Here is a 23,662-nt window from a genome sequence, read left to right as displayed (position 1 = left end):
CCGTCTCTTTCTCTCAAGCCACTTTAAACGTCTTTATGAGTTTCGGCTGTTAACACGCCCGTGGAAGCAGGTACGTCCTTTTTTTCGGCGCCTGCTTTCCTCGTATCTGCGGGATCTCAGGTGGCTAGCGGCTAGCTCGTGAGAGACAGATGAAGCCGTGATTGGACAGGAAGTATGGCACCGCGACGAAAGAGCTCACCGATCTCTTCTTCTCTCTTCCTCGTTCCTGGTCACACGGGGATCCGTGTACGTACGTGTCGTCCGGGGGACAGGTTCTTCGAGAAATTGCTCAATAAAAGTCAAATTTACTGGTTTATCTGTCGAAAGCTGCGGGACCCCGTCGGCTTCTTATAACATCTTCCGATAAGATTCTCCAGGTCCTTGTTGTCCACCGAGGAATACGAAAACGACGTGGCGGAATAACTTCAACGTTCCTCGAATCTATTTTGGTTTCCATCTTGCAACGAAAATCAACCCTCGTGGTTGTTCGATGACTTGAAATAATGATTTTACGTCCAAAGGTTCTTCAAGATCGCGAACACACGATACTCTGTTCTTCACACTCGATGATCGAACATTTAACTTGCAACAAATAGTTGTCCAGTGTGAGGTGCTTGAGCTCCAAGCGTTATCTTTTCTTTAAATAGCAAAAATCTGCCAAAATTCTCCAATTTAAATATACTACACTCGAGTTGCTAAATTTTTCTGTTGCCAATAATACAATTTACAATAAATAACACGCTGTTAAGGTATAATCCTGCGATAAGATAGAAGAGATAATACCATGTATGGATAGAAACCGAGTGAAACGAATGGCCACGAGCTCTAAAAAGCTTATCTTCGCACGGCAGCGTTCATTGCCGGTAGAATCCAATATTCCTCGTTCCTCGCGACAGTTTTATAACGTCCCCGATCAACAGGCGTCGCAATTAAAAGTTGATTTGCAACAGTCACCGTACTGCTCGTTCGCATCATCATTAACAACGTTTGAGGAAGGCGCAGCCGGCGGCATGCAAATTTCGCGATAATTGGCGAACCGCGTCGTTCACGCGGCTCGGCGATATCGCGATGAAATCGCGGCCGAGCGAGATCGATCATCGTGGGCTTTTACGCCGGGATCGGCTTATGTGCAATTTGTCATAGACAAGATCTTGCGTTTCAACGGCGGATCCGCTAGGATCCACTTTACGATCTTATTAGCGGCATCGCGATCGCTAAATTCCCCCTATACACGCGCGCCATCGCGAGGAAGCGTCCTGAACTACACGCAAGGCGCGTTAGACATCTAGAATCGACTCCCTAAACGACTGATTCGCCTCGATTAGATTAATCCTTTGACCACGAAAGGCGTACGCATACATTTCTCGATACTTTAGGACTTTCCAGGAGGAATCAAATTAAATTAATAAACTATGGCTTTGGTGTGAATAATCGACTCCCTTTGATCGATCCTTCTTTGGCGACGGTGTGTCTTGAGTGATCTTGGCTATTTCTTCAAGTTTCGTTTAACTTTTCATTCGATTTTAGCATCTTAAACGGCATTCCTGGCTTCATATAACTTTTACTATCGAGGCATTCGAGTGTTCAAGCATTGCAGCTTCGTCAGGGTACAAAAGAGCGTATCGTTGCGTCTTTTGCGTATTTGACTTTACAAGCCACCTTCCGCAGGGTTCGTCGCCTCCCACTTTGGAAAACAGTGGTGCAACGTGTTAATCGAAACGGGTCGTCGCGTGATCGACCCCGGGCTGCCTCGTAAAACTTTACGATCTTCTATTAACGGAACAGCCGGGCGTAATGAGCGCACAGCCTCCTCTCGCGCGCTCAGCTTGTCTAGGTGTCCGCGTGGTTGGATCAGGGGCCCCGGGAAAAGACGAAAATTTTTCCAGACTCCGGGGATTTTATCGGTGCGATCAAAAGGCTCGCGACGTTGACACGAAGACCGAACTCGGTGTCATCTCTTTCCCTTGACAGCTTCGCTATCTTGTTCCTTTAGGGGGACGGTCATCCCATTATCTAACTGACTGGTCACCCGAGCGTAAAGTGGGCAGTCCTGTCCAGGAAGCAATCTTCGATCTCCGACCGATCCTTGGGCATCTTCAGGAAAATTTTAACGTCTTCACTGTCATTCGTTTGCCTTCTCGAACGTATTCGTTTGGTCGGTCGTCTCACGTAAACTATGTTTGAATGGGATAACATCAATGGAGTCCTCATGTTGCGGAATTTGCGAAACACCGGGAGAAATATTATCTTTTCCTTGTTGTTGATTCTATTTTCTTCTTGGAAGATCTTGCTCGTAATTTCACATCTCAGGAAAGAAAAGAAAAGAAAGGGGAATGTGTGTTTTAACAGATAGGTGGTTGGTCGAGTACTTGTGAGAAAAATAAAGCTTGACGTAGCCCCCTGTTGACGAGCAAGGGAGGTGTCGCCACAGATCGATAGAATAATGTCGTAAACCATTTAACTCGTTGCTCTGTTAGCCTAACAGTGCTCATACGACCCGGGGCAACGAACACTGATGCACAATCGTTTAGAATTCAAGGGGTACGCGTTGAAATTCACGCTTTGACTATCAATATTATGCAAACGTACCAAGGGTCCCTAAAACCCCATGAAATCCGAGCCCACTCGAAGGATCACCCAAACATTTCCAAAACCTACGAGAATTTGCGTATTAAATATCGATGCAAGAGTTTTTAGAATCATTCCCTAGAGACAACAACATCTAGATCTTTTCAAATAGTCAATTGAACCTAAATATTTCTATTTATTTTCTCGATCGTCATGAAAATTGACTTTTATTCCGTTGGATTGGTAAAGTATAGCAACGCGTGTCGTTTGGGCAGCACGATCGTGATGATTCTACGAATCGATTCGTGCGTGAATTTTGTCCCGGTAAATAATTTGACTTGTGTATAATTGAACGTTACGGCCGGCCATCGACGTGGGGAAGACGATAACAACGAGGCCGTCATTGCGCCATCCAGAAGGCTGAGTCGTTACCGAATTATTTCGAGGAGAGACTGACAGGCGGTACCAAAGCGCGATGGTTAGGGGGGCCTTCACGGACAATGCGAATCTGTAATTATAAGCGCGCCGTCTTCTGACTGCCCATCCCCCTCCCACCCCCCTCGCCTTCTTTCTTGTTCACGTAAAATCTCATACAGCCCCGTATTATCGCCTTAAATCAACAGAGCCGCTCCTACGGTCGGTACCAACGCGGCCCGAAAGGAGTTCCGTGGCCATGGACGGACGAGGGGGGCACCCGAAACCGGGAAGATGGCACGAGAGGGACTTTAATAGTAGGTCTCGCTTAATAACCCACGTCCCGGGGCCCAAACTGATTGTCATTGCAGTAGATTCGATCACGTGAGTCGGCACTGTCAGTGTAACGCCAGTGGCGTAGCGAGTGGCTTCGATTCGTGGAAGAAAATGGGTCGATTCTCAAACAGGGATTCGAACTCTGACCCGAATGCTAATAAACGTTTTGCAACTATAATTTTTCAATTCCTCGACGATCTGAAATTATTATCCCTCAGCGTCTACCAATGGTTTCATTAACAATTGTGTCTGGCTGATCATTGTGAAACTTGAACATTTTGTTAAAAGATGCCATAGGTCGATATTAATTCGAATTTTAGTATATTTTAAACAAGATTATTCGTTCCTCGAGGGATGAAATGTCACTGACGATTATAATACAAAACAGAAATGTGAAATCATTGCTTGGAATCGATTCAAACCAGTTCTAAAACTGCACTAGATGCGCCATCTGTAGCAAACCATGGTAACTCGATGCGATTCAATCCGTTCCTTTAAAGGTAAAAAAGTTATGTGTGCATGCACGAACACCAAAACACAGTTTGCACAGAATCGTATTTCGTCGCGCGTTTCGTAACCTTTTTGCCATAAAATACAACTAAACGTAAACCATAAACTATATAGATGCAAACATGTTATTGCGATTAACCGTAAATACCACTCGAAAATTGTTGTTAAATACAAACATAAGTTCTCAGGTAAATTGAAGTATTATTCTGTGGTGAGGTTATGTCTGCATTTTCAGTCGGCGTGAGCAGAATTCTTTTACGTTGAATTGTAATCTTTTTTCAGAAATTAGCAAAATGCAAATTCAGTCGCCTCGCCACCCCTATTACAAATATTATACCCAGAAACAATTGCACATTCGACGTTCATAAACATTCAAAAGTTAATGGTATTTTTTGCGTTCGATATCAAAGTACGGTGGATGCGACGAAGGAGACTGTATTAAATACTCAACCAAGTATGAAATATATATATGCACGTATATCAATATTCTATTAATTAAATATTTTTCTCTTAGGTCCACCAGCACCACAGACAGCGAATGCACTGGAAACCACAAATAACACTGTACCAGAAAATGTATTTATCAGTGAAATACCAGGTGAATTAATTTTCTACTTTAAGAAATATTTTTTTATTTAAAATAAAGTGAAAGAAATGTGCTCAATTTTTATATTACTTTCCATAGATATACCTGCACCACAGATACCAGAAATAATAGAAACTATTGTTAAACTACATCCAAATGGAGAGCCTATGTTCTCAAGTATAGGATTGTGTGGATATAGTCCTATCGGTGCTATACAATACGCTTTGGAATGGTTACATATTTATTGCGATATGCCATGGTGGGCAGCAATTGCATTTGGCACTGTATGTGTCAGAACACTACTGTTCCCATTAATAATATTAACACAGAAAAATAATGTCATGTTAAACAACAATCTAGCAGGCATGCGAAGAATACAGGAGAAAATAACAGAATCAAGACAATGTGGAAATGAATATGAAGGTATATATTAATACTCAAATGATCGCATATTATTCCCAATAGTTTTATTCCAAAACCGGGGATTCCCACTTTAAAAATGAATTTTTATTTTCAGTTGCCAAGTATGGTCATGATTTAACAAATTATATGAAAGAAAAGAATATTAATCCATTGAAGACTATGTTCATAGGCTTGTCGCAAGTACGTATTTTACAACAAATAATGCGATTTTTTTGGATTTAAAAATGTCGAAAAATAATAACGAAAATTTATGTTTTCATATTCACCAGATGCCAGTATTTGTTTCATTCTTTTTGGCTTTGAGACAAATGGCCAATCTACCTGTCGAAAGTTTAAGTAATGGCGGATTGTGGTGGTTTACAGATTTAACTGCTAATGATCCCTATTATATACTACCTGTAATCACTTGCACGACAGTACTCGCGACACTTATGCACGGCGGTAGTTTAAAAAATGTAGAAGGTATACTTAAACATGTAATTCGTGCTGTGCCATTTGTTATGTTTCCGTTTCTAATAAACTTTCCAGCGGTAAGAAACGCACATTTAACAAATTTACGAACGAAACATCGATCTCTTTACATTATTCTATACTATACTGTTATTTTTCAAATGCATATTTCAGGTTATTTTGTGCTATTGGGTGTCAACAAACTTTTTCACCCTGCTTCAAGTCTCGCTTCTAAAAATCGATAGAATAAGAAAATTCTTCGACATACCGGAACATATAAAACAGCAGGAAGCGTTTCCTCAGAAACGAAAAAGCTTCATGGATGAACTAAATAATTGTAATTAGAAATGAGATTAGAAACTTAGCACAATGCTCGGTGAACTAAATTTTGAATCCTTTTTTTTTTAGCTTGGACCAATATCAAAATATCTAAACAGTTGGCGAACAAAAAACACGCGGATTCGACGTTATTTAATGAGGCGGGAAAAGGCCCTTTAAAGAAAACATTCAAATACAATCCATCAAAAACGCCAAAGATAGCAGTACAAGCTGCATCAAAGAAAAGCTAATATTTCGTACATGATCGTATGTAGATATAATTGTACCATACTTGATTAATTCTAACGATACTTTAATAATAAATGATTTCAAACACACTGATAGCAATCTGTTTTCTTTATTTAATGAAACTGAGCGATTTCTACGTAACAAACCGACTGCGTGAAAACTATTTCTAAAGAATTGCTGGCCGCATACGAACATATCTTTTTTGCGACTCTGGATTTGTCATTTCTACTGAATTCACCTAGACCACAGTTAAACCAAGCAATGATTAAACATCTGTACATAAATTTTCACCAAACTATCCGCAATTTTCACATATTCGGCTTATTGAACTGCCTTTCAGGACATTCACGATCGCGATTTCAATTCGATACGTCGATCTCGATTGTAATGTTTAAAATAATCGATTTAAATATAATTCCCCCGGTTCCGTCAGCGCTGCAGTCTTACTCTCATCTGAATCAGTACTAATCAGTGTTACCAGATAGCAGACTGATGCACAAACTAAATATACGAGATCTTTCACCCCATGAATTTTTTCGACCCATTTTTCTGGGGCTATAGAGCCCCATTACCATTTTCGTGCCACTCGCAACGTTACCAACAGATTTAGAAATAAACACAAGTGGAAGTGAGACAGAAAATGAAATTTTAGTATTTCTAAACGGAATGAAAGCTGTATGATACAGAATTGAGAATCAATCTATTAATTTCATTGGAGTAACTAATCGATTAAGATTATTAAAATCTGTAAGGATGTACCTCATTGACAACTACACCGAAAATCCTCTATTTTTTATTTTAGATTGTAATATATCATTTATTTGAAAACTAACTCGGCAAAAATGGATTTGAGACTCGAAATCGATGCTAGATCGCTCACCGGGGCGAAGAATATTTGTGAAACTACGCGAAAAACGCAGCCATTAGCTCATATTATTTAATATGTAATTAATAATTATATTAATTGCATAGTAAATAATATGACCCAGGTCTCACCACGAGGAGGTTGCTGCGAGTGGAGACCCGCCCTAGCCTCGCCCCAACCACCCTCCTTTGGCGAGGAATTCGAATACCTATCTAAAGGAGAAGCTATCGAAAAGTTAGAAACGAGCTACAAAGGTCGAGTTCTTAAAAGAACTGACCAATGAAGAGATGAAGAACCTAACAAAATGTCAATACATGTGAGATGACACACATGTTTTCCAGAAACGAAATTGAAATGTGCAACTGCACGTTCGAACTTTGATGAAGAGATCGAAAACCTAACAAAATGTTGATACATGTGAGATAATCCTGCACATGTTTTCTAGAAACGAAATTGGAATGTGCAACTGCACGTACGAATCCTGACTATTAAAGTACCAATATGTATTTTATTATTAATTGTTCCTTCTTAATTATGACAGTGCCTAAGAAGACACTGAAGATCCAACCAGAAATGTGCAACTGCACGTATGGACCTTGCATATTAGAATACTAATATGTACCTTAATATTAATCATTCCCCCTTAAATTTACGCACACGATTCAGTAGTATTTAATCAAACACTGGAGAACGCTTTTTTATCTTATAATCTATATACATTTTTACTTATATTCTAACGCAATCTGTGGAAACGAAGAAATACGAGGATATATTTTCTTCTTGGTGTCTTCATCAATCTCACGATGTTTTTCTAAAACATACACTAATAAATTATAACCGACATGAAACAAAGAAATACGACAAGATATTTTCTTCTTGGTGCCTAGGTTAATCCCACGATGTTTCCCTGAAACATAAACTCAGACAATTAATAGAATTGTATGAAATATTTTTCTAAGAACAATCAAGATGGAATCCGTGTACCATTTTCAACTCCATTCTTCAATGATTCTATATTCTGTAACAAGAACTTTTTCAAAGAATTAATAGCTGAAATGAAAGTGTATTAATGGACACAGAAAAAAAAAATGATGTACCATCAAGATAGACTCATGGTATCGATCATAGTAAAAGTGACATGAAATTAATATTTTAACCAAAGCTTCCACGAGTAAAAATTGATATTAAAAAGTTTAAAAACATAAATATTACGTAAAATTGAATGGAAAAGTTAAATTCGTTTCAGTGTTAAGATAAGTAGATTTTATTTTTCGTTTCGCGTATCAAATAAAAAAATTTTCAAAACGTATACATTGCAATAATTATATTTTACTGTACTGAAAACTAAATTACGTTCATGCAGAAAAAGCAATAACGAACGAAAATATCGATTCTGCGCGGAAATTAACTCTCAATATGAAATATCGAATTGCAATTTGCATACCCTTTTGATGCAAGCATTCTATTTTCCATCAATTAAAACAACGATCGCGAGCAAACTTTGATTTATGCAAAGAATACAGAATATTTATAAAAAATTCACTATTTATAAATAACAATTGGATTGCAAAGCGTTATTATATCCCGTAAAAATGACCAACTCTAACAATGAATAATTAGTGATATAGATATATATATATTGCAATCATAAATTCAATCTACAATAAAATTCATCATAATATAGAATTTTAAAATGCATCACAAATCTGTGATGAAAATACATTTACATATATTATAGATTTTAACACGTTATGAAGAATAAAATAATTGGTCTATTCACAACAGTATTTTCAAGCAGTATTTCCTTTGGCAAACATATAAAGAAAATATATATTTCAGATAAACGTCCACTCGTCTTAAATTCAAACAACCCGTGAGTGGACCATTCTTTCTTTCGCAACGCTAATTTATACAATAAAAAACTATACGCGAATGGTGCCTGTTATTCGTGAAATGAACCACGCAGGGTTCCTTTATTAATTAAATCGCGTGCACCTATATTCAATCATGCGCAACACTAATTTTAATAATGACGTTGAGCCATTCGAGGCTTTGTAGAATCCCATCTTGCTTCTCGACTATGTTTCGCAACGCTAATGCAAATCGCGTAGCCCAAAAATGCTGGATCAGGTGCTGGCGTCTTCAGTTGTAGCTACGAACATACATGCACAAAATAAACTATATAAAACAAATAAATATGAATAAATATTTCTTCTTGGTGTCTTGATTAATCCCACGATGTTTCCCTGAAACATAAATCAGACAATAAATAAAATTGTACAAAGAAACTAACTTACATCAAGCTACTTCAAACTACAATAGAGTGGCACATATGAGGATGAAGTTAGACGTTTTAAATATCGCAACACTACGGGCAACAACGCGATAAATCAACAATCGCAACGCTAATTTATAATAGAAAAATTCCAAACGCGACTTGTAAGAATAAAAACAACCGCAAATGGTAATTATTCGCAACGCTACCCTGAAAAGCAAACGCGAAAAATAGTAATTCGCAACTCTACGAGCAATCGCGTTTACTAAAAATTCGCAACGCTATTGTTAAAGCAAACACCCGATTCCTAGGTTTGCATAAAAACAATCGCGAATCGTATTTATTCGCAGCACTAATATATCAACGCGATAAGTATTTGTTCGCAACTCTACGAGCAAACGTGAACATTGTATATTATTCGCAACTCTAACTTTAATCGGGGGCTATTGGTACATGTGCATGCACATGTACTGGCCACTAAACTAACTACTACTAGTACTACAATTGGGGTAGAATTTGGGCATTGAAAATATCGCAACGCTAAATAAAAAATCGCACGATTAATCAAGATCGCAACGCTAATTTATAACATGAAAATTACAAACGCGGTTGATGTCCATTATATATATGAAAGAGTAAAAAAGCAACGCGAATCGTGATTGTTCGCAACACTACCCTGAAAAGCAAACGCGAAAAATAGTAATTCGCAACTCTACGAGCAATCGCGTTTATCAATAATTCGCAACGCTATTTTTAAGCAAACATTCAGTACCTAATTTTCAGTACCTAGTTTGCAAAAAAACAATCGCGTATCGTGTCAATGCGCAACACTACCCTGAAAAGGCAACGCGAAAAATAAGAGTTCGCAACTCTAAAACCAAACGCGATTATTGCATATTCGCAACTCTATGTACATCATAACCGCGAGTTATGGGGAGAGATGGCTGGCATGTATGGTGCAATCATGTACCATCAGGTACATGCATACGTGAGCCAGCTAGAAAAATAAACTAACTACAACTACAGACGAGTTAAGTGATAATGTAGTAACAGGAATGACTTTCCATTCTCATCCGAGGATGAAAATGAAATGCCATTTGTTGTAGCCCGCTCTTGAGACAGTTTGTCAGGGCCTCTTCAGCTCATATAGAGCCTTTTCTTTCTTCGGCGGTCCTGCCGATGCCTGAAACTTACTTAAAACAAGACTCGAGATTTTGTGCAATACGTAGTCTTCCAACAATATACGAATTGTTGCAAGAGCATACGTGGTGAATCTCGAGGGGAACGAACGTTTCGAAAGGGACCTGATCACGACCGCGAGCGCGAGAGAGCGACTTTTAGAGTCGCGCGATTCGAGGAGTCGAAAATAAAGCCGAAACAAACAGCACAAGTACACCGTTTGAATCAGCAAAATTTCTACTCTCGAAATCGTAACTACAGGAACAGAACTGCCACGCGAAAACGCGCCTACCCGAATTACTAATGTGGACAGTCCTGCCCTGACCCTACCTACTTAGATTAAGCGCACACACACCAGAGAAAAAGTTACCTACCTACCTAACCCTATATTTAAAAAATTGCAAAACTCATTCAAACAAACAAACACTCCACGGTTCTCACGCATAATATTCGGGCGCGACCTAAACTAGAGAGGACTCCCCGGGGTTCCTCCGACACCCGAATATTGCAAACATTCACACTCTAATTGTGGACTTACTGGTTTCTGAGACTGACAAAGGCTAGTGATCTTTGCGTTCTTATATTATATAGATAAACGTTTGTATAGAACGTTTCAATATATGGAATATAGTCTTTAATAAAATCTATTGTATGGATGTATCATTCAAGATTGAAAAATATTAAGATTCAAATCTATTAAGATCAACAGTATTCAAATAAATGATAAATTGAAATATGATATTATTATTGATAAAAAATCTAATGTTATAAAATTCTGTATGCAAATTGCAATCATAAAGCATCTGAAACGACGCACTTCCACAACCTAACCACACACACACACATGTGGACAGTACGTCGCGCACGATTCACTAGCCAATGTCAGTTCTCAATATGTCGTTGAATTGTTATAAATAAATTCATCGTGCCCCGTTGCCTTCGCTCATGCAAATAGCGCCTGGGCATGTGCATGAACTTAGGCAACGAACACGGAAAAATTACTCTGAAAATCCTGACTAGAAAAATTAGTTAATAGCTAAACGGTATTTCGTATCTAATTTTTAGTTCAAATGACTCGACTTGTAATATATAATATATCAATAATAAAATACGATAATATTGAAAAATACTACTGTTCAATAAAACTATTATAATTGAAATTGAATTATTTAAAATGAAAGACTCTACTTGAGATTTCATGATAAAAGAATTTACTTTAAAAATTGAAATGAATTCATTAAATTGTCAATCAAAATATTCAATTATCCTTGATCGATTTTGTCGTCAAAGTAAACTTTTTAAAAGGTGAAACTAGTATAAAATGCATGTTACTTTGACTCAAAAATCGACCTGTCGCGAAATGCCTTCTTGCACGTTAAATCGCACGATATAATTTTCACATTATATTCATTCATTTTCTATTCGAGCATATAACTCGTATCAAGTTAAGAAAAATATTTCATATATTCTATAAAGATTGTATATTTGTAAAAATTGTATAATAATCATAATGTGTAATATACATTTGTAATATTAAGAAACGCGAGTGCAAGAAGACCCTAAAACCTGCTCTAAAAAATATAACAGTTGATGTTACTATTCACTTAACTCGTCAAAAATAGCAAGTATACAACTGGTCACCCGTGTTGATTCGGATCTTTCATCCTACAACATGGTTGGGGACCAGAGGAAACAAAATAGCATGCGACTTACCAGTGATGACTTGAAGTCCTCGAAATCATCCATCAGTCATCCATCAGTCAGCATGGTCCTGCTGGTTAGATTCAGGTCCAGAGACTGTAACAAAAACGCAAGAAAACAATTAGAATCGATTGTTAAAATTATAGAGATTTTTAATTAACAAATTTCAAAGTATAAATTTGTACTTACGTTGTTCGCTCGTGGTCCACCGCCCGATACTCCCCAAGTACTGCTACTCGTTCTCAGGATCATGTTCAGAAACTGTAAGAAAACTGTAAGAAAACAATTAGAATCTATTGTTAAAACTCTAAAGATTTTTAGTTAAAAATTCCAAAGTATAAATTTATACCTACATTGTTTGCTCGTGGAGCATCGCCAAATAATCCTCTTCGGTGATGCACTGACTCTAATTCCGGTAACGAGGAGTTTAAATTTCAAATTGGAAAAAATAATTAATTTGATTGGAAAATATTAAATTAGATTACCGCGACCGAAGGTTGAAATCGGCGAACAAATGATTCTACTATCGCGATTCAGAAAACAAGGAGAGCCACGATGCTCTGCAAGTAATTTAATATTGCGTAGAAAACACTGCTTCTATTCTCGCGTTTGCCTAACACCGTGAACGATAACGTGCTCGGGGTCACTTTGCCCCGAGAAACAAACTTGTTGCTACGCTCAATCACTGAATCTACCGGCCGCTTTGCACGCGGCCAACAAATTTCCTGGAAAGAAAAGAGCTGAAAGAAAAGGGACAGGAGACAAGAAACAAAACAAGCACACCTGTGCTTAGCCTACTGGTTTTCTTTGTTCATCTAACAAAAGTTCGTCAACAGAAATACTGCTTTACTTAGTACTATTGTATACACAATTTGCCACGAAGGCGAAATATTCACAATCAATGCGAATTTCAACGATAAAATATTATCTACGAAATAAATTCCTTAAAAGTAATTATTCAATTTATAAATATCACCATGTTTCATCGTTAGAGTTGTAAGCATGATTATGTTTACTCTATCGAACGTTAGAATATCCCGTAAGTTTTATAAATATTTCGAAATTTGCAAGAATTAAAGTTCGCTAGTTATTTATGCTCGAATAGCATATTCCAACTACGCAGTTACTACGTTCTCTTAAACTTGCATCGAAATATGTATGCAAATTGGAATTACAACATTTCATAAAGAGATATAGACAATCAATTGAATAAATAATAGTCGGAAATATTTAATCGCGATCAGAATACAGTGTAATATAAACTATTCCAATGTATCGTTAATATATACCGACGCCATTTGTCTATACTTCGATATATATCGAAGTAGGTAAAAAGATTGTTAACGATTTTGATATTTTGTCTTAACAATGACCGATTTCAAAATTAAGATCATGCTTGCAACGAATAAATTGATAAAACGATCAAAATGTCTAAATATTAATATGCATGTCAATTTTTATTATAATTATTTAAACGTTACCAATATACCCTTCAAACTTTGTCGACTCGTCTGCCATCTGTTATGGCGGCCATTACGCGCCAATGAAATTTTCCATGGCGTCGAATTTCAATCAGAGACTGCAACAGAAATAAAATACAAATTAAATTATAATTAAACAATGATTGATTATAATGAGGAAATAGCAAAAGGTTAGAAATACATACGTACTTCGTTGATCGCGAAACGCCGACAAGTCTTGACAAGTTTCAACAAGTCTTATTTCTTCATTTCGAATTCCAATAAGAGACTGTAACAGAAATGAAATAACGATGCATTAAAGAAAACGAACGATTATTATAATTAAGTAATAATTAAATCGAAACCGTATTGCAAGTGAGCGAGTAGTAATGGTGAAACGATCAACAGGTTAGAAATAGTACCTAGGTCGCGAAACGCCGGTACGTCTCGACACGTCTTGCTATGTTTGTTTTCAAAGTAGGAATGATGGCCGTCCGCTGTGCTCGGCAACGCTCGCGACTTAGGCTGGGAAGCGGGGGGACTTCCGACGTCTCCCGAAGCTTGTATTACGAACCCGCGAGATGCTTCAGGTAGAAACCGCTGATAGACTGATTTTAGCAAGTTATTCACAACTTTAACTAGACAAGGAATCGCGAATAATTCGTACTTTTCAACTCGTATGCATTACGAAAGGTATTATACGAAAAGGTTTCTACCGTATTTGAAAACTTGATGGCAAATTTAGATCAAACAATTTTTTTTAAGCGCACTCGGAACAAAATACGAAGAATACTTACATTTTTCGCACGTGGGCATCGCCAAATACTCTTTTTCGTATAGATACAGGTTTCCTGTCGAAACGTGTTCACAAACTCTCAAAGCATTATGGCCTCGCGTCGATAGCGTGACCGTAGTTTGGCGGCAGTTGAGAGTCTCATGTGGTTGAATTGTAATAACGAGCTGCCACAGAAATAAAACACAAATTTGTTAACAGACACTTATTAATATTGGATAAACACATCGATGGATAATGACGAAAAGAAGAGAACCGGTTAAAAATGAAAAATACGTTTGACCGTAGTTGAGCGTCCCGTGTTTGAATTGTAATTACGGGCTTTTACAGAAATAAAACACAAATTTGTTAATATGCACTTATTAATATTGTATAATTGCATCGATGGAGAATAACGAGGAGAATAGAAATGGTCAAAAATAAAAAATACGTACCTAATTAGACGCGAAGCTGTCAACGCACTTCTCACACCACTTTCCACACGAAGAATGACGAACAGGATCGGACACGATCTCGCGCGAGGAGTGGGGAGTGGGGTGAGGGAGTCACGTAGTCCGTCTAGACTCTTGATGTGTATCTTCGAAATAAAGGTTAAACCATATATCTCGATTAACTGAAAATAAATAAAATTAAGACATTATGTAAATAAAATTAATATTAAAAGATATCAAACAAACAATTAATTAATGATTTATAATGTTTATACTCCTGTGACGTCACAATGAGAAGCTGTCATTGGCTCATCTAATATCGATCTGTTATTGGTTGCATAGATAACTAGATCAATTAAAATATATTAACTATAACCATATAATGCGTAAGTATTAACTTTCAATCTAAATTTCAATCAGTTTTTCATATAAAAGTTTCTTTTGTTTCTACTAAATTTTCTAAAGATATTTATTTTAATTCTCACTAGATACCCAACCTTCTTTGACGCGGTGTCGATAACATTGAACTTGACGCAGTTTGGTAAGAAGTCTTCTACAGGCATAAACGAAGTGTGACGTAGACGCCGAACGCGATATTTTTTCGTAACACAGGGATTAAGGGCACAGACAATGCATAGTATAGACGCATAAAACAACAGTGTTAGTGTCACGCAGATCAGGAATTCATGAGTCCATCTCCAAGGTGAAGTCGAGAGGCCGGCGTCCGAGAATGTAAACACAACCTGGCCGAGCTTTTAAAAGATAAGAAACGTATCGCATCATTATCCTTGGATTAGGAATGCTAACAATGGTAAGAATAAAATTATTTTTAAAGAATATTATAGAATACACTAGAAATAGGTACAGACGAGTGACAGACAGGAACAGTATTCAGTGGGAGTCCTATGACGCAAAAGAAAAAACATCGTGAAAAATTAATATATTTGTATATTTTATACATATTATTTGTCTATTGTTGTTGCGTTCACTCAATTTATATGAAAAGCATTTATCAAAATTTCAGTTAAAAATGAATATATTTACATATTAATTAGTACATATTTCGATAAAATGAGTTCCATATGTATATCGATATTTCATGTTTAAGAGACACTATTGAATCTATCGAATAATCGAAAGTCGGATGCTGCTCATTGTGACGTCACAGGAGTATAAAGATTATAAATCATTAATTAATTGTTTGTTTCATATCTTTTTATATTAATTTTATTTATTTTCAGTTATTCGAGATATAAGGTTTAACCTTTATTTCGAAGATACACATCAAGAGTCGAGACGGACCACGTGACTCCCTCAACCCACTCCCCACTCCCCATCACCATCCCCACTCCTCGCGGGGGAGACGTGTCCGATCCTGTTCGTCATTCTTCGTGTGGAAAGTGGTGTGAGAAGTGCGTTGACAGCTTCGCGTCTAATTAGGTACGTATTTTTTATTTTTGACCATTTCTATTCTCCTCGTTATACTCCATCGATGCAATTATACAATATTAATAAGTGCATATTAACAAATTTGTGTTTTATTTCTGTAAAAGCCCGTAATTACAATTCAAACACGGGACGCTCAACTACGGTCAAACGTATTTTTCATTTTTAACCGGTTCTCTTCTTATCGTCATTATCCATCGATGTGTTTATCCAATATTAATAAGTGTCTGTTAACAAATTTGTGTTTTATTTCTGTGGCAGCTCGTAATTACAATTCAACCACATGAGACTCTCAACTGCCACCAAACTACGGTCACGCTATCGACGCGAGGCCATAATGCTTTGAGAGTTTGTGAACACGTTTCGACAGGAAACCTGTATCTATACGAAAAAGAGTATTTGTCGATGCCCACGTGCGAAAAATGTAAGTATTCTTCGTATTTTGTTCCGAGTGCGCTTAAAAAAAATTGTTTGATTTTGCCATCAAGTTTTCAAATACGGTAGAAACCTTTTCGTAAAAACATTTACTCTTTCTTTCTAAAGGATCCTGACATCTCATCATCGTACTTGTGGATCCAGAGAAACTCGACGATGATCTCGCTGCTGACCTTGATGCTGAGTTCGTTTCTAACGTCGCTGATGACTTCGCTGATGACTCCTACTAGGCGACATCGTCGCCCGGGTGCTTGAATTCTACAGTTGGTGAGTCGCATGCTATTTTGTTTCCTCTGGTCCCCAACCATGTTGTAGGATGAAATATCCGAATCAACACGGGTGACCAGTTGTATACTTAGTATTTTTGACGAGTTAAGTGACCGCGGGTATGAAAAATACCCATGAGTTATACTTTTTTAGTGCAGGCTAGTGTCTTCTTGCACTCGCGTTTTTTAATGTTATCAATAAATATTACACAATATGATTATTACACAATTTTGATAAAATATATGAAATATGTTTATTATCTTTATATGAATTAAATAATTGAGTAGAATATGAATTAATATAATGTGAAAACATTATATTAATCGTACGATTGTGTAAAATATCTTACATCATTAATATAATTATTAAATATTCGTTTTATCAATTAATACATCATACGATGTATTTTATGTGCAAGAAGGCGTTTCGCGACTGGTCGATTTTCAACTCAAAGGAACATGCATGTTAATTTTATTTTTTTTTAAATTTACTTTGACGATAGAATCGACCAAGGTTAATTGAATATTTTGAATAATAATTTAACAAATTTATTTCAATTTGCAAAGTAAATTATTTTATCATGAAATCTTTATTAAAGTCTTACATTTTGAACAATTAAATTTCAGTCACAAATTTTTCTTGAATAATAATATCTTTTGATATTAACGTACTCTGTTGTTGATATATTACATATAACAAGTCGAGTCATTTTAACTGAGAATAGATACCGTTTAGTGAATTATTAATAACCAGTTGTTTTAGTCAGGATTTTCAGGATACTTTCCCGTGTTCGTTGCCTAAGTTCATGCACATGCCCAAGTGTTATTTGCACGAGCGAACGCAACGGGGCACGATGACTTAGTTTGTAACATTTATAATAATAATTTATCCGTGCGACTGACAATGCTAGTGTATCGTGCACGATGTACTGCCCACATATGTGTGTTTGTGGTTAGGATGTGGAAGTGCATCGTTTCTAAAGTTTATTACAATTCAGATACAGAATTTTTTCACATTAGATTCATACCAGTCACAATAATAATATTAAACTTATAGTTATTATTTACTTGGCAATTGTTTGTATTGCATACACGTCGATAATATTGTAAAATGCATAATGAATTAGCTTTTCAATCTTATACAATCATATATGTATAGAGTATATTTTAATAAAGACTATATCAGATATATTAAAATGTTTTACATAAATAATTAAAGTACGCAATGGGCACTAGCTTTGTCAGTCGATTCCAGAAAATGGTACGTACATTTAGAGTATGAATGAGGTTGTGTCCGGGTGTCGGAGGAACCCCGGGGAGTCCTCTCTAGTTTAGGTCGCGCCCGGACATTCAGAATGAGAACCGTGGAGTGTTTGTTTGAGAGACTGAGTTTTGCATTTTTTTAAATATAGGGTTAGGTAGGTAGGTAACTTATTCTCTGGTGTGTATGTTTAAACCTAAGTAGGCAGGGTCAGGGCAGGACTGTCCACATTAGTAATTCGGGTAGGCGCGTTTTCGCGTGGCAGTTCTGTTCCTGTAGTTACGATTTCGAGAGTAGAAATGTTGCTGATTCAAACGGTGTACTTGTGCTGTTTGTTTCGGCTTTATTTTCGACTCCTCGAATCGCGCGACTCTTAAAGTCGCTCTCTCGCGCTCGCGGTCGTGATCAGGTCCCTTTCGAAACGTTCGTTCCCTCGAGATTCACCACGTACGCTCTTGCAACAATTCGTATATTGTTGGAAGACTACGTATTGCACAAAATCTCGAGCCTTGTTTTAAGTAAGTTTCAGGCATCGGCAGGACCGCCGAAGAAAGAAAAGGCTCTATATGAGCCGAAGAGGCCCTGACAAACTGTCTCAAGAGTGGGCTGCAACAAATGGCTTTTCATCTTCATCCTCGGATGAGAATGGAAAGTCATTCCTCTTACTACTTTGTCACTTAACTCGTCTGTAGTTGTAGTTAGTTTATTTTTCTAACTCGTTCACGTATGCATGTACCTGATGGTACATGATTGCACCATACATGCCAGCCATGTCTCCCCATAACTCGCGGTTATGATATACATAGAGTTGCGAATATGCAATAATCGCGTTTGGTTTTAGAGTTGCGAACTCTTATTTTTCGCGTTGCCTTTTCAGGGTAGTGTTGCGCCTTGACACGATACGCGATTGTTTTTTTGCAAACTAGGTACTGAAAATTAGGTACTGAATGTTTGCTTAAAAATAGCGTTGCGAATTATTGATAAACGTGATTGCTCGTAGAGTTGCGAAATACTATTTTTCGCGTTTGCTTTTCAGGGTAGTGTTGCGAACAATCACGATTCGCGTTGCTTTTTTACTCTTTTATATATGTATATAATGGACATCAACCGCGTTTGTAATTTTCATGTTATAAATTAGCGTTGCGATCTTGATTAATCGTGCGATTTTTTATTTAGCGTTGCGATATTTTCAATGCCCAAATTCTACCCCAATTGTAGTACTAGTAGTAGTTAGTTTAGTGGCCAGTACATGTGCATGCACATGTACCAATAGCCCCTGATTAAAGTTAGAGTTGCGAATAATATGCAATGTTCGCGTTTGCTCGTAGAGTTGCGAACAAATATTTATCGCGTTGATATATTAGTGTTGCTCATAAACACGATTCGCGTTTCTTTTATGCAAACTTAGGAATCGGTTATTTGCTTTAAAAATAGCGTTGCGAATTTTTAGTAAACGCGATTGCTCGTAGAGTTGCGAATTACTATTTTTCGCGTTTGCTTTTCAGGGTAGCGTTGCGAATAATTACCATTCGCGGGTTGCTTTTATTCTTACAAGTCGCGTTTGGAATATTTTCTATTATAAATTAGCGTTGCGATTGTTGATTTATCGCGTTGTTGCCCCGTAGTGTTGCGATATTTAAAACGTCTAACTTCATCCCCATATGTGCCACTCTATTGTAGTTTGAAGTAGCTTGATGTAGTTAGTTTCTTTGTACAATTTTATTTATTGTCTGATTTATGTTTCAGGGAAACATCGTGGGATTAATCAAGACACCAAGGAGAAATATTTTTTCATATTTATTTGTTTTATATGAGTTATATATTTTATTGGATATGAGTTTTTGTTTCAGGAAAACATCGTGGGAGTGACGAAGACACCAAGAAGAAAATATCTTGTCGTATTTCTTTGTTTCATGTCGGTTATAATTTATTGTATTGTATCAACATTTTGTTAGGTTTTTGATCTCTTCATCGGTCAGAGTTCGTGCGTGCAGCTGCACATTTCAATTTCGTTTTTAGAAAACATGTGTATCATCTCACATGTATTGACATTTTGTTAGGTTCTTCGTCTCTTGATTGGGCAGTTCTTTTAAGAACTCTCCTTTTCTAGCTCGTTTCTAACTTTTCGATAGCTTCTCCCTTAGATAGGTATTCGAATTTCTCGCCAAAGGAAGGGTGGTTGGGGCGAGGCTAGGGTGGGTCTCCAGTCGCAGCAACCTCCACGTGGTGAGACCCGGGTCATATTATTTACTATGTAATTAATATAATTATTAATTACATAGCAAATAATATGAGCTAATGGCTGCGTTCTTCTTATAGTTCCACGTACCGGGCCGAAAAATTACATTAGGTGAAAGGTCTATTCGTATACCTCGTCTGTGTCAATACCTTCCCCATAATCAACTCGCATGCATTTATGCACACGTTGCAACTGTCTGTCCATCAATATTAATTTAGTGAATAGTTTCTCAATTGACGAGGACGCTAAAATCACCTCCGAATTTTTTGCTCGGTATGACAATTAAAAAATTAAGGAGATACATCCTTCCAAAGTGGAACAAAATGTTAAAATGATCGTGCATAAAATTGTAAGGGGATCCTCGTAAGAAGACTTTAATCTTCGTAATGGTTTTAATGGGTCGATGATCAACGATGACTAGCTTATGGTCATTGGTGGTCAACAGTGACGTTAACATCAAGGTCAGCAGTTCAAGATCCAGAAATGGTCAGGGGTGGGACCAATCGAAATAGTTTCTTTCTAGACAAGACAGTCTTATCTGTTAACTGTAACGTTGGCTCTGACTGGTCTCCCCTCCCTTTCATTACCTTAGATAGATAAGCGGGGTCACTGCGAACAATTCTTCAGTCGCGTCGCGAATTCGGGAGTGTTCAAACGGCCAAAGGAGAACTGGGGACCGCTGATGACCTGTGCTGGCCGCTGCTGACCACTACTGGCCAGCGATGACCATGGCTGACCAATACTGAGCACTACTGACCAGTTGTGACTAGTGCTCCTACCACTACTGACCACTACTGACCACTGCTGACCACTACTGACCAGTGCCGGACGGTGATGACCAACGGTAAGAACTGTTTAAAACTTCTCTCCCCTCTTCTATTCTATCGTTTGATGCCAATTTCGCTTGAATAAACTGATTTTCCGTTGCTTGTCTAACTGACGTTGCTATAATATGAATATTTTCTTACTTTACAGCTTGCCCAGTGGTAACTACCCTATGTACTGACAACAAGTAGTAAGTCCACTCCACTTATTTATATTTTATTATTTTTATTTGTTTGTTTGATGTGAATTCAACTGTATTTATCCATCTGACTGCGATGATATGTATGATATCGCAGGATATAATAATGTAATATTATATTCTTGCTCGAATTCTCGTAATATTCTACGGAGGTACTTTGTTCGATTCTTCCATTTCGTTTGATTGTTTGGTTTTGATTCAACTTGGTGTCTTGATCCAAGTTTCTTTCGTTACAATTACGAATGATCGTTTTGATATATATAACATGCTGTCGATGCATATACCGCAGTTGTTTCGATGACACTGATTAATATAGGATTTTTATTTTTACGTTTCAGCTTAAATTCTTGTAACATTTTACTAATATACTCTGCTCAATTCCCTTTAGCTAGGTGATAGATCATTTTTAAGTGTTTGATGTCTCAGAGACGTGATCTACCGGGCCAAACATGAACAAGGCATCCCAGAAACGTGATAAGTCTACCTGGCCAAACCTTGGTGACGCTTTTGCCACGCACAGTTGGAAATTAAATCTTAAGGCAAAGGGGTAAAACGACTAGTTGTATACGTGCTTTCTTTGGCAAGTGTAGTTAGTACCTTTTACTTAAAGTTGTAATCTTCTTGCACACCGCGATTTTTAAGATGACGAATGTCATAGTAGATTCATTTTTAATTTGACACTCGTTTTAAAATGAATATATAATGAGTACATACGTATACTACGCGTACATCACTTTCTCTCGTCCGCTTGTTCTCTGGTTCTCGCTTTCCGAGATTATGTCTCGACCGAAAGGACCGGAGAGTTTTATGCTCGTTCACCTCTGTTTGATAGAATGAAACATGTGACACCTGTGTATTAGGTGTGATAGCTCTTACCGCTTCAACCCCGGTGCAGCTTGGTTCAGCTTAAGTGGGGCCTCGCCGAGCGCATATATTCTCCTCTTTATACGGAAAAGAGAATGACCTCCGGTGAGAGTTCTTGACCCATATCCGTTCTCGAGTACTAAGCGGGTCCTGTTGTGACCGTGTGTCCTCCAGGGCCCGGCGGTTGTACGTAGAGAGGTCCGATAGACGTGGGTCAGGGGCGCGACTTGCTTTTCTGATAATCAAGGCCGGGGGGGATCAATCTGATACCCACACTCACTGCACGCTATGAGCACGCGTCGCGTTCGCGTTTTATTTAAGCGTGCGATGGTTTACACGCCGCAATTTTTAATATGACAAATATCGTAATATCAATCGAAAGTAGAGTCGTGATTTTAATATCCTTTTATAATACTTATAATTATATTAATTTTAGAATGAGTGTCAAATTAGTAGCTTCCGATGTTCGTTGTTCTTTACATTCTTCAATAATTAAATTCACTTTCATAATTGAGTCGACGACTTTGGGTATCTTCGATATCGAGGATACCCAAAGTCTCTCTTTACTTATTAAAATATATCATTAGAGTGACGTGCAAGAAGATATTTCGCGACGAATACATTTTAGAGTCAAAGTAACCTCGTATATTATGATGTACTATTTTTACTTTCTCACTGCACTTGCCTGTAGTTGTAGTATTTGTAGTTTTACAGCTTCAGTGTTGTTTTCTTACTAATCTATCGAAGAAGTTTCTGTTTCAGAGCACATTCCTATGGAAGTTTTAGGTTTATAGAGGTAACAATTAAGAATTATCACAATTTTGTTTCATATTGCTTGCTTTGTGTTTCAGGAAATCATCGTGGGATAAATAGAAGATAGAAGAAAGAAGAATGTATTTCATGTATTTTGTTTCAAATTGCTTAGTTTATGTTTTAATAATTTAGATTTATAGTTAGGTAAAATGTAACAGTATGTTTCAAGAAATTTTCGTCGAAGGATCAACAAGGAAGAATATATTTTCTATATATTTTGTTAGATGATTAGATAGGTAGGATGTAAATGAATTTAGATTTATAGTTAGGCAAGAGTCTATTTCTCTGTTTTGTTGATGAGAATTTAGAGACAAATTCTTTCTTAAAAATCTCTTTCGTTGGTTGTTTCCTTCTTTGGTTGCACTTTCGTTTATTGCTTTTCGATCGCTGGTCATAAAAATTCTTTATTAATGGAGGGTGGTTGGGAATCGGTTAGGGCGGGTCTCCATTCGCAGCAACCTCCTCGTGGTGAGACCTGGGTAATATTATTTAGGGTTTAATTAATAATCGTATCACTTTTAGCTGGGTAATGCAATTATTAATTAAAAACTAAATGATATTAGCAAATTGGCTGCGATCCGCCTTGCATAGGTCATCATAGATATTGATCTTCTTCACTAGGTTAGTTTTGATTCTCATTGATTCATCAAAGATTCTAGAGTATTGTCACTTAAAAGATTGACATTTGGCCAACAATTAATGATTTCTAGATCCACTGTGCACTGTAGTTAGGGTCGAGAAAAGGGAACGCGTGTC

At 37.2% G+C, this 23,662-nt stretch overlaps 1 protein-coding gene and 1 pseudogene across 1 annotated transcript; one reads left to right on the top strand and one right to left on the bottom strand.

Moving 5' to 3' along the window:
* Window positions 1–2,009: 2,009 nt before the first annotated feature.
* LOC122399652 lies at window positions 2,010–3,595 on the bottom strand (annotated as a pseudogene).
* Window positions 3,596–3,834: 239 nt separating this feature from the next.
* On the top strand, window positions 3,835–5,945 carry LOC122399694 (mitochondrial inner membrane protein OXA1L). The gene is made up of 8 exons (XM_043400573.1): window positions 3,835–4,016; window positions 4,111–4,282; window positions 4,343–4,426; window positions 4,514–4,837; window positions 4,932–5,017; window positions 5,107–5,367; window positions 5,462–5,624; window positions 5,696–5,945. Exons 1-8 carry the CDS (start codon window positions 3,951–3,953, stop codon window positions 5,854–5,856), a joined length of 1,317 nt encoding a protein of 438 aa, XP_043256508.1. The 5' UTR covers window positions 3,835–3,950; the 3' UTR covers window positions 5,857–5,945.
* The last annotated feature ends 17,717 nt before the right edge of the window (window positions 5,946–23,662 follow it).

The sequence above is a fragment of the Colletes gigas genome, unplaced genomic scaffold (assembly GCF_013123115.1).
Source record: "Colletes gigas isolate AHSC1104 unplaced genomic scaffold, ASM1312311v1 Colletes_gigas_Sc00014, whole genome shotgun sequence".
Classification (NCBI taxonomy): Eukaryota; Metazoa; Arthropoda; class Insecta; order Hymenoptera; family Colletidae; genus Colletes; species Colletes gigas.
Note: the sequence above shows the minus strand (reverse complement) of the source record. Positions and strands in the feature narration are given on the sequence as shown.

Bases quoted from the DNA above. Each gene is read 5' to 3' on its own strand.
- LOC122399694 (XM_043400573.1), top strand. From the start codon at position 3,951: ATGTTATTGCGATTAACCGTAAATACCACTCGAAAATTGTTGTTAAAT. The intron at 4,017-4,110 runs GTAAATTGAAGT...ATCTTTTTTCAG, and splicing joins ATACAAACATAAGTTCTCAG to AAATTAGCAAAATGCAAATT. The intron at 5,368-5,461 runs GTAAGAAACGCA...TGCATATTTCAG, and splicing joins TTCTAATAAACTTTCCAGCG to GTTATTTTGTGCTATTGGGT.